This window comes from Anabrus simplex, chromosome 12, assembly GCF_040414725.1.
Source record: "Anabrus simplex isolate iqAnaSimp1 chromosome 12, ASM4041472v1, whole genome shotgun sequence".
In the NCBI taxonomy this organism is placed as follows: Eukaryota; Metazoa; Arthropoda; class Insecta; order Orthoptera; family Tettigoniidae; genus Anabrus; species Anabrus simplex.
The window spans coordinates 54,602,982-54,615,541 of NC_090276.1; the positions used below are offsets into that span (position 1 = coordinate 54,602,982).

At 40.9% G+C, this 12,560-nt stretch overlaps 1 protein-coding gene across 2 annotated transcripts in view; it reads right to left on the reverse strand.

The window, feature by feature from the left end:
* LOC136884298 (uncharacterized) overlaps positions 1–12,560 on the reverse strand; it is a 32,214-nt gene that overhangs the window by 6,738 nt on the left and 12,916 nt on the right. For both annotated transcript variants that reach the window (XM_067156371.2, XM_067156370.2), the window contains 2 exons: positions 5,858–6,029; positions 824–961 (listed from right to left, as the gene is read on the reverse strand). In XM_067156371.2, coding sequence (XP_067012472.2) covers positions 824–961; positions 5,858–6,013 — 294 coding nt within the window. In that variant the 5' untranslated portion in view covers positions 6,014–6,029. The remainder of the gene's footprint in view (positions 1–823; positions 962–5,857; positions 6,030–12,560) is intronic.

Consider the following 12,560-nt stretch of genomic DNA (forward strand, 5'->3'; position numbering starts at 1 on the left):
TTGGGGAGGTAATGTCAAAGAAGTTCAAGGAAAGATTAATGTTTGGAATTGTCATTTTAAGGAATTTGGACTTAAAATCAGCCTTAAGAAAACAGTTGTTATGACAGTCAACAGACAAAAGTCAGGAGCAAATAACACAGTAGACGGACAGAAATTTCAAGAAGTTAACCACTGCCAATACCTCGGTAGTGTCCTGACTGAAGATAACCGATCAAATGCTGAAATCACAAACAGAGTTCAAAGAGGAGCTGTCCTTTACCATCACGTTAGAAGCCTTCTCTGGGACAGCCATATTCCAATACTAGCCAAACAAACACTTTATCATCACAGGCAGAGATAAAAGTAGACTCCAATTCCTCCGGACAATGCTACAAAAACCAGGAGATATAAGGTCTGCAACGAGGATTCGCCAAGAGATTCAAATAAGAGAATCGTTATGTGATACCATAATCAGATCAAGATTGAAATGGTATAGCCATGTAATGCTCAGTAGCTAAAGAATGGTTGGAGGAAGCCTTAGATGGCAAAAGACCTAGAGGCAGACCTCGAAGGAGATGGATCAAACAAGTCAAACAAGATCTAGAACATAGAGGAGTGGATTGGAACCAAGTACAGGAAGAAGAATGGTACCTGAATCAACTGAAGTGGCGAACGCTCATACACCGCACCTGGAAAACTGGAGACGGTTAATTGATTATGATGATGACCATGGTAAAGGAAAAAAATTAGTTAAAAGAGGAAAGTACAAAATGTGCATGCAATTGTTGGGTTTTCTACCAAAACGGCTTACTCCTGACAACAGTTGATTTGGAACTTAATGTACCTTACTACACTCGGAACACGTTATTGCTCTTAGTCGTCGTTCAGCAGCTAAACAGTTGGCTGAGAAATGGTCCCATGTTGCCATGGCAGATACACATCTATCACACACCTGGATAGGAAGGAAATCATCACATTCCACCTACAAAAAATAAATAAATAAATAAATAAATAAAATGGAAGTTATCACATTAATAGAAACAAAGCCATTCACATGACAATAATAGCGGGGGTAATATTTACTTTCTTGCCTGAAGGAAATCTAGCATAGGTTTCATTAAAAGAGCCCACTTTATAAACACTAACTGCAACAATTCGAATGTACACTTCAAAATTTCTCATTAAAGGAAAGCAATTTACAAAAAGAAAAAAAAGAAAATGAGTATCAGGTACACAGTAAATATAGGGTGTCTGAAACCTTTTGGTTCAAATTGAAACACGTGATAGTGGGTCTACATCCGATTATATTGAGATAGTGAACCTGTGTTCTCCCTAGGACCTTACTAATGGGCACACTGCCCAGCTAACATAACTTAGATTTGTGCCAGTTACATAATATTAAAGCATATTTGAGTCAATGGGTGTTCCAAATTTAAACGTAAATACTGTAAAACAGTTTATTTGAATGACAAATCTTTATCCTCATTAATGTCAGCATAATTGGATCAGTTTAGCTTGATTATCACAGTGTGTCAAGCGCGAACGATGTCTGGAGTAGTGCTGAATCGCATGCGAGCACTCGATTCCGCATGACATTTCAAAACCCATATGGTACTCCACACCAACAGAGTGTAAGCCCCGATGTTACATTATTATGAACGAGCTGTAGAACACTTCTTCTTATTTTTTAGCCTATTTCAATCCACAGCTGGATATAGGCCTCTTCCATATGCTTCCATTGTCTTCGGTCTTGAACCACTTGGAACCAACGTGTTCCAGCCAACAGCTTTATGTCATCGAGCCATCTCTTCTGGGGTCTTCCAAAGCCTCTCTTGTGTTCCCATGGTCTCCAGTGAACAAACAGTGAAAGGAATGTAGAACACTAGAAGTTCAAAATACTCTGTTATGTTTCGTTTGTGATAACACTAAAATAGTTCAATTATACAGTTAACATTTACCTGCCCGATATTGTTAATGCCCAGAGAGGAATAAATTGAAATGTTATACTCATCTTTTACAATGTTTACCCCACCCGGCTACTCATTCCTGCCAACCAGCTGATGAAAATTTCTGGGGAGAACATTTGGGAACCAATGGTCGTAAATGCATATTTGTTGTGTTATGAACATACAAAGCGTACACTGCATAACAACAATGCAGCTCATAGTAACTGTTCAAAGTGACGACTGCCAGTTTCAATGCATGCATGGGAACGGTGCAAGCAGTTATGCCACACTCTCTCAAAGATCCCTGGTGTTTGTTGTACCAGGAGACAGGCAGCCTGGATCTTAGCAAGCAGGTCTTCATCCATTTCTACAGGGGTTTCATACACCAATGACTTGACGTAACCCCAGAGGAAGAAATCCAGAGGTGTGAGATCCGGTGATTACGCTGGCCATGGGACGGGACCTCCCCTTCCAATCCAATGACGAGGGTATGTGTCCAGTGCATTTCCTGTAGCTTGGAGACAGTTAGAGCTGCAGTATGGGGCCGTGCATTATCATGGAGGAGGATGACCTGTCGAATGGGTTGGTCTCCTCTTTTGCGGTGATATGCAACCCTCGCCTTGTTCAACAGCTCGCAGTAGTAAGCAGCATTGATTGTGCATCGCTCATGCAAAACATCAATCAGAAAAATGCCTTGCCGATCGAAAAACTGGTTGCAAGAACCTTGCCAGCTGACAGTCGAGTCTTGGCTTTCACTAGTGCTGTCTCCCCTTTCCTCCACCACTCCTTACTGGCTTGTTTGGATTCGGGAGTGTAGTGGTGGACCCATGCTTCATCGCAGGTGATGATCTGACTCAAAAATGCATCACCTTCTTCAGCAAACCTTGCTGTAAGCCTCTGACAGACCTCCAAATGTCTTAATTTCAGATTTTCAGTCAAAATGCGAGGGACCCATCTGGAACACACTTTACGGAACTGTAGGTTGTTTGTGATGATTGCTTGACAGCTCCCATAACAGATTCTGACTTGTTCTGCAATTTCCGATATTCTCGATCGTCGTCAATAATGTCTTTAACTGCACTAATGTTTTCGTCTGTAATGCTGGTCAGAGGAGGGCGATCGTGTTGCTGATTTTCCACAAGTTCTCGTCCTTCCTTGAACTTTTTATGTCAGGCAAACACAAGCATCCTTCACAATGTTTAATCACCAAACAGTGCAGTCAATCTCCGGCAAATTTCTGTTGCTATTACTCCTTCACGAGCAAGAAATTTTATAATTATGCGTTGCGCAGTGGAGGGGTGCGCCTGTTGCTTCGACATCGTAAGCGTTACCGACGAAACGGCGGGGAATATCTACCAGCACGCTCTCCCAATCCTAATGGTCCCGCCTCAGCACAGCAGAAGCGCGGGGCCAGTCCTACCAACTGTTGATGTTCAGGAACAAAAATTCTGTTTATATTTGATCAACCTTCGTATGTTATCAAGTCATATTTAGAGGGATAGGAACATGAAAAGGAACACACAACACAACAGGTCAGTGTGGCAGGAGGGAGCAACAGAAAGATAAGACAAGGACAGCTAGAGGTCGGAAAATAAGGACCCCAAGAAGATTAAATTTGTAATGCTTTGATTTGTCTGAGTGTAAGGTAGGTTAGGTTAACTCATCAGGATTTTGTTAACTTAAGGTGGGAGTATGTTAGAATTACATGTGGATTTTGAGTGTCAATTGTTTATCTACCTGTTGTATCCTAATAAATAAGATGAAGACCGTTTTTCTGTAATAAAGTGAAGTCCTTTAAAGTAACATAAGAATATTAAGCTAGGAATATTAAGGTCCATTTGCAGATATTAAATTGAGATATTAAGGCTTATTTCCAACAGTTAGGTTTCAAATACTTTGAATACTGTATTTTTTTCCAAACAATTTACTGTACTGTATCTTGTATTCCACTTCTTACTGTTCAACACCTGTGGTGAGTTAACTTGTTCCAAAACATCAAATACTGGTGCTTCTGATGTGAAGAAAGAAAAAAAAAGACTATGTCAGCTCTAGCCTAAATTCCAAGGTCTACTATAGCTCATTCTGTGTTAAAAAAAGCAGTATTGCTCTTATGAACCTACAGGGAGTGAACATAACCCCTCTGAGACGCCCATAATTCCTCATGATTAAGGGATATTATACTGTACTTTGTAATATATTATGAAAGATAGATAAAAAGGATGAGGCATTTTTGCTCGTGAATTATTAAAACAACTACGTAACATTTTCTTTTTTCATAAATATATTTATAGGGAGGAAGCACAATGGAGGGAACAGTCATCACTTCGTTGCCATCCTTCATTTTTCGTCTTCTGTGTTGCTCTGGTACAAACACCGTGTAGTCCCTCACTCTGTGAACCGCCGGCAGCTCACTTCCGTAGTGAAGCCATCTGCAGTATTTATTTCTTGCGTGTGTGTTTTCAGGCTTTAAATCAGAGCGTAATTGTCTTGTGTCGAGTGAGAGTGTGTGATTTCTTTCTTTAAAGTTAATACTCTGATCTTTCGCAGAGTCATCTACAGTATTTATTTGTTGCGTCTGTTTTCTAGCCTTTATTGTCTGGAATATTTTATTAAACGTAATTAAATACATCCCTCACCCCTCGAGCCCATAAAAATGATTTGTCTATTTCTCCCCCAGTTTGCCTTAAACTTCATTGCCGAGGTTTTTTATGTGCCATAGGTTACCTCTGATTCCGTACAAACCAAAAATAGCTCCTGTAAACTCCTCATACCCTTTAGTTCATAAAAATAATTTGTAGCTCAGTTTCTTCCGCTTTTTGGCTTGAACTTAAATACTGAATTTGTGTGCCGCCGCATTCCCGTGATGGCGTGGAGCAGAGCCGTCCGATATGGCAACCCTGTTATCATAAGAGCAACACTGTTTTATTTAACATAGAACAAGCTATAATGAAAAGCCGTGCACATATTCAATAAGCAAGTTAACACAGCACTCCATGTGAAAGAAGGTTGCAGGAACATTCCAACAACAGGCATGCGACACCACGGGAGTATTCTAAAAGTCACCCACAGGAGGTTGCAGTTATTTCTATAATGCCTAGTTTACACAATGCCAGATGCCAAGACAATTGCTGGCGACAGCTGTCCTGTAATTATTGCGGGACTATCGCTGACCAGTGCAGTTGAACGATAACCCGTTCATGTGAGGAAGCTATTGCTGCGGCAGTAGACGATGAGAAATGGTGGAGTGCACAGCGTCTGCATGAGGAATTAAATTTATTTTGTATTTTGTAATTACATGTGCCAGTAATTCACTGCTTAGTCATGCAAAGTTTTTATCTCAATCACACTGACTTATTCAATGTTAATTTTATCGGTAATCTTAGAAAGTGCCATGACAGGCATTTTCATCTTCACATAGGTCGTCTTGCTGGTTCCTCAAACACCGTCGTTCCCTAAACAGCTCAACGAATTAGTATTGTCACCCCACTCTGGAGCCATATTTACGTGTACAGCCTACAAGTAATTTAAAAATTAAGGTAATTAAAATATCAAGATCACGCAGGTGGCTGCACCTCTCTGTTGGTGCAAGCGAACTGGCACAAAATAAATATACAGCTACTGGCTTGTCACATTCACACAGCAAAAATTGTCCCGATAATACTGAGCTCCGGGTGGTGGGGGTTGCAGCTGGGCTCAGTTGGTTGTTCTCAGTCTAGTGCTGGAGACAATCTATTATCTGGACAATTGTGAGGGTAATTGCCTAGACAACTGGACCGAAGTGTTCACACGTAGCTAATAATTGTAAGCCAGTCAACTGTCTTCTGACAATTGTCTCATTAACTGGCATCGTTTAAACTAGGTGTTACCCTAAGGTGGTAAGTCTGTTACCAGGAAAAGAGAAGATAAAACAGAGTTCCAAGGACCATGTTTACCTTGACAGGCAGGTATATGTCAATTTTCATCTTTATATCTTGATTTCTACCATCTTCATTAAAAATTGGAATAAGATATTCTCTCCTCTTGGCACATAAGCGACAAATATCTTGGTACTGTTTCTTAAAACTGCATTTCAGATTCTCAGTTCCCATCACTAGCAGATCAACCCTGAAAAAATAACGGGAACATTAGGTTATGTGGTTGTGGTGATTGTTTTATGAGGAAGTACAACTAGGCAGCCATCCTAATCAGAGAGAAATATGGAAGGGATCCGACACTTCAAAAAATGAAGGTACCAGCGAAAGGAAGACAAGGGCAAGGAAGGGCGTGAAAATGAAAGACTCCCTAGGTCTCGGAAATCTAATACCTTTGGGGTCAGAAACGAACAAGAGTCGATCATGGGAGGTCAGATAGGTTAGATGAAAGTGAGGAGCCTGACACAAGTAAGTAGAAGCAATGCCAAGACTCAGCTAAGGGCCCCGTGGTCGCAAACCTACGCTCCCAAGCTGAGAGCCCCTGGGGCCCCTTTTAGTCGCCTCTTACAACAGGCAGTGGATATCGTGGGTGTTATTCTACTGCCCCCACCCACACGGGTATAGGTTATGTGGAGAATATCCTTAAATATCTAGTCTGGCCATACAAAGAAAGATAGTGAAATCACCTGTGAAAACTGTGTGAAAACTTTTACATTGGACAAACTGGAAGAGGATTTGACATCGGATTTAAAGACACCTGGTGACATTTAGGCTGCATAAACATGAAAAAACAGCAGTTGCTGCACATCTACATGACACATGACATCAAGTATAAAATATACAAAATTCTCTTACCATTTTACACACCCACACATCCAAAAGGGATAAAACTCAACATTTTAGAAACTCTGGAAATTTATAGACATCAATTAACAGATCTTAAAACACACACTCGATGATAAAATTGAAAATAAGTATTTGAAAACAATATTAAGCTTTAGCAGCAACTGTGTACTTCTGAGACGACACAAACCTATAGTATAGTTGACCCAAGATAATGGCCTGGAAAATAATTATAAGACTGACGTGAAATTGACCCTTGTTAATGGACAGGAGAAGAAATGCTGGAAACCGTGATTTTGATGCACTAATCGGTTGCTCTCACATGTCTGTGCATCTCCCGAGTAAGTCGCTGTGTCATTACGTCTGAGTGAGTAAGCGAGTGTGTGAGTGAGTAATACCAATATAAATGGTCCGTTATTGGTCATTATAAATTTTCCAGCTAACTCATTCCTGGTTGCCAGCGTTTCACCCCTGTGTGCTAGGCTGGGCTCTTCAGTTGGTACCCAGCACACCCACCAAGACGCTGGCCAGTACATACCGTGGAGGCCACTGCGTAGGCTAATTGTAGCCACCCGCAGTGCCAATGCACTATGAGAGACTTTGTGTGATTATTAAAAATTGATGCCTGCTTGGCCACCAGATGATACAGATGTGGATTCCCATAGGGAATCTGAAATATTTGTTCCGAATGAGTAAATTTATAATGCCTACGCAGTGGCCTCCACGGTATGCACTGGCCAGCGTCTTGGTGGGTGTGCTGGGTACCAACTGAAGAGCCCAGCCTAGCACACGGGGGTGAAACGCTGGCAACCAGGAATGAGTTAGCTGGAAAATTTATAATGTCCAATAACGGATCATTTATATTGGTATTATAAATTTACTCATTCGGAACAAATATTTCAGATTCCCTTTGGGAATCCACATCTGTATCATCTGGTGGCCAAGCAGGCATCAATTTTTAATAATCAGACAAGGTCTCTCATAGTGCATTGGCACTGCGGGTGGCTACAATTAGCCTACGCAGTGGCCTCCACGGTATGCACTGGCCAGCGTCTTGGTGGGTGTGCTGGGTACCAACTGAAGAGCCCAGCCTAGCACACGGGGGTGAAACGCTGGCAACCAGGAATGAGTTAGCTGGAAAATTTATAATGTCCAATAACGGACCATTTATATTGGTATTATAAATTTACTCATTCGGAACAAATATTTCAGATTCCCTATGGGAATCCACATCTGTATCATCTGGTGGCCAAGCAGGCATCAATTTTTAATAATCAGACAAAGTCTCTCATAGTGCATTGGCACTGCGGGTGGCTACAATTAGCCTACGCAGTGGCCTCCACGGTATGCACTGGCCAGCGTCTTGGTGGGTGTGCTGGGTACCAACTGAAGAGCCCAGCCTAGCACACGGGGGTGAAACGCTGGCAACCAGGAATGAGTTAGCTGGAAAATTTATAATGTCCAATAACGGATCATTTATATTGGTATTATAAATTTACTCATTCGGAACAAATATTTCAGATTCCCTTTGGGAATCCACATCTGTATCATCTGGTGGCCAAGCAGGCATCAATTTTTAATAATCACACAAGGTCTCTCATAGTGCATTGGCACTGCGGGTGGCTACAATTAGCCTACGCAGTGGCCTCCACGGTATGCACTGGCCAGCGTCTTGGTGGGTGTGCTGGGTACCAACTGAAGAGCCCAGCCTAGCACACGGGGGTGAAACGCTGGCAACCAGGAATGAGTTAGCTGGAAAATTTATAATGTCCAATAACGGACCATTTATATTGGTATTATAAATTTACTCATTCGGAACAAATATTTCAGATTTCCTATGGGAATCCACATCTGTATCATCTGGTGGCCAAGCAGGCATCAATTTTTAATAATCAGACAAAGTCTCTCATAGTGCATTGGCACTGCAGGTGGCTACAATTAGCCTACGCAGTGGCCTCCACGGTATGCACTGGCCAGCGTCTTGGTGGGTGTGCTGGGTACCAACTGAAGAGCCCAGCCTAGCACACGGGGGTTAAACGCTGGCAACCAGGAATGAGTTAGCTGGAAAATTTATAATGTCCAATAACGGACCATTTATATTGGTATTATAAATTTACTCATTCGGAACAAATATTTCAGATTCCCTATGGAAATCCACATCTGTATCATGTGTGAGTGAATGCGAGGAGCAGACGTGATTATTGACCAGTTGAATGCAACACAAAATGAAAGCACAATTCATGGGAAACCTGTTCGGAACTGTTTGCGCAAGAGTTTAAGACTGGAAGTGTTTAGGCAAATCCTCCAGCAAAGTCCGCAATGCAAAACTTTGTGGCAAAACGACGTGAAACGGGCTATATAGCGAATAGAAACTGTAACTATCCAAAAAGAGTTCGAACATCAGAAAACACTGCTCGAGTGAAGGAAAGCCAGGAACCCAGCCCAAAAAAATCTCAATGCTGTTTATCTGTGCGAGTGGGTATTAAGAGATTGTTGTGTTGAAACATTATTAAAACAGACCTGCATTTGTATCCTTACAAATTTACTGCTGTGCATGCATTATAGTGACCAGATGAACCCTAGCGTTACAAGATTATCTTGCATAATTAGCAAAAAGGCACCTTGCTCAACGTTTTCGAGAGCATCCATATCGATTTAGATCCCTTTTTGAACCCCTCTCACAATTTAAATGAAATAAACGGAAAAAAAAAGAATATTCTACTTGAAACAATTCATTCCATATATTTTTCAGTACTTCCATAATATAAACAAACCTCGCCTCCATCTCTCCAACACTCCCCCCTTCCCACCAGCCCTGCACCACCCCTTCCCTATCCGCTCCTTCCATCCTCGAAAACACAGCTGAGCCAACAATAGACTCGATCATACGAACAGGACCATTAACTTTGAGAAGGACAGGCCGTTTCAAGTGGACAACCACCTTTTAAACACTGTATGTTTAAAGCTTTCTTCAGACCCATTTTACACTTTTTACTTACCAGCCCAAGTTTTTCACACAATTTAATTTTTTCCATTACAGATTGGAACTTGACTGATGGTTTCCACTATGGTCACTTACAGTTTTCCATGCATATGTCATCTTCTCTAACACAGCTTATCAATTTTTTGTCATGGCCCTCCTGACCTTTTAAAATAAGGCAAACCAGCCAACATTGTGAAACAATTGAGAAACGGACCGCTAGATTGAGAAGAAATTGAGAATGCCGCTGTTCTAAAGTTTTAAATTTCATCGCGTTTTTCAATCACTCGTCACATGCATTTCGCCTGCACATTATATCAGGCTTGGTTTCTCAAACTTTTTCGCTCCCGCTCCCCAAAGGCAGACTTTCAGCCTGAATTTTCGACGCAGTGATTTCATCCTGTTTCGAACTGTTATAAAACCAAATTTTTTTAGATTAAGAGGTCCGCAACCTCACTATGTGCACTTACTGTTCGTTTCCATCTGTATCATTTGTTTTCATTTCTTTTCTTCTTAGGTTAACACAGTTTTTAAATTCAATTATGTTTTGTATTAACCCCTTTTTTCACTGAATTTTATTGCAGCGAGTTGTTTATTGCTCCATATGATGATGTAAATATTGTATATTGTGCTGTTTTTATTTCTGTCATGTCTCTCTCTTGTTTTTTCATTTGTTCCTTCATTATGTTTTTGGCACATTTTTAGAGCTTGTCTTACGTAAATTACTTTAACCCCCTTCCCTCCTTTTCACTGAAGATGGCTCAAATGAGTTGAAACATGTTTGAATTTGATTATTCCATCTAATGATGGAATTCTATGACGTATTGAATTAGGAGGATACACTTAATTTTTCCTTTGTATAGTGAAGCCTACCGTGTTGAGTTCTGCCTCTGAGTGAAATGGAGTGAGGACTTTTGGATCCTCAGTGTTTCAATTCTTCAGATGAGGCCATTTCCAGCATCTTCTGAGATCTTCATTAACAAGGGTCAATCCCGTGACAGTCCTATTGTAAAAATTTTACGGGATGGTTTTATATTGCCCACCCGGTAAATTCATTATGCACATTGCTCCTTCTCTTAAACAAAATAGTAAAATATTCTTTGAAAACAATTGTGCATCAAGTAGAGCAAGAATTAAATGTTACCATTTCACCACCTGACGATTCAGTATCCACTCTGAAATGTGTTGTGGAATACAACTTTATCAAAACTGTGACTGGTAACAGGATTAATTATTTCATAACACATGATTACATTTACTGTCATACAGAGTTTTAATCTAATGGAACTTAACTTTTCCTTAAGGCAGCCTCAGCAGTTTGTGTCCATGTTGCTTTAGGACGTCCTTTCACTCTCTTCAGCTCTTCGATGGCAAGAGCTTTCTGTACTACTGTAAATGATGTTCCTTTCTTCTTCTGACGTGACCATACCAGCGGAGATGTTCTTCCTCCATCTTGTTGCTGATGGGCACAACTTTGAAAGATCCTCGCACGTGCTCATTGTGCACTTTGTCACGCAGAATTACTCCCGCCGACCATTGCAACATCCGAATCTCAGTGACATGCATTCGCTGGTCATGCTTTTTTTGCCTTGCCCAACATTCGGAGCCGTACATGAAGGATACTGGCATCTGCTTATCACACAAAACACCAGTAAGAAACCGCCATTTCATCCATCCAACACTGATGCGGTGCTTGATGTCTGCATCGATATTACCATCAGTTGTGATGACTGATCCAAGATATTTGAACTTGTCAGTCACCATCAGTGGTTCTCCAACAAGGAAGACAGTGTTGTGTGGGCCCGCTTGCCCTGGATGCACAAAATTCAAGAACATATAATCTGTCTTTCTGCGACTTATTTGCCTTTAGGATTACTCGCCATTGTTCCAAGACTGCCTCAACCTCCTGTCATGACTCACCAAACAAAACAATATCATCTGCATAAAGTATGGTCCAGCCACTTGCTTGATTCAAAAAAAAAGTAGAGATGTGGGTAGGAAGGAAGCTTATAGTTTTAAATAAGAGATGGAGAAGAAGGTCAAAAGGATAGATGAAAATGTGGAAATTTCATTGTCCTTTTGTATTTTAATGTTTCTCCTTGTTTCCTCTTGCTGTTGTTCGCTCTTTCGATACTGATCTACCACTGTGTTTACCCTGTTGCATGTTCCCTTTCATGTTCCTATCTTTCTGTATATAATTACATTTTACACGACAATGAATGTGGAGCTATTTTTAGGATGGAGTGGAACTTATATGCTTTTTCAGTCTGTCAAACATACAAGTTCAAAATACTGAGTTGATGCACAAGTTTGTGCAATATTCTTTTAGGTTGGCAACAATGCGGCGTGAAGCAAATGCTTACCGTTATTCCGTTGTTTTAACTGATTTTGGAGTTTGTGTGTTGTGAAACACAGGTTGTCTTGATTGTGAACGTATTATTTATGTATATTTCAGACAAACGGATATGGAATGTCAAGTTAAGAAAAGTGAGCATTTCTGACACATTTTACTCTTTGAGTTTAACCGAGGATCCAGTGCAGCAGGAGCTGCGAGAACAATTTGTGAAGTGTACGGAATGAAGCAATTGCTGAAAGAACAGCACAAAAATGGTTTTCCCGCTTTCGAGCAGGACGGTTTGACTTGTCTGATGATCCAAGTTCTGGAAGACCTTAAGATTTTGACGAAAATAGCTTGAATGAGTTGCTTCATGAGAATGCTCGTCAAACAATGCAGGAAATGGAGCAAGTTTTTGAATATGATCAGTCAACTATTGTACGCCATTTGCATTCGGTGGGTAAGGTACAGATATTGAAGACAAAGATAACAACCAGTCTTATTGCTCCATGATAACGCTCGTCCGCATACTGTGCAACTGACCAATGGTGTGATTGCTGAACTTG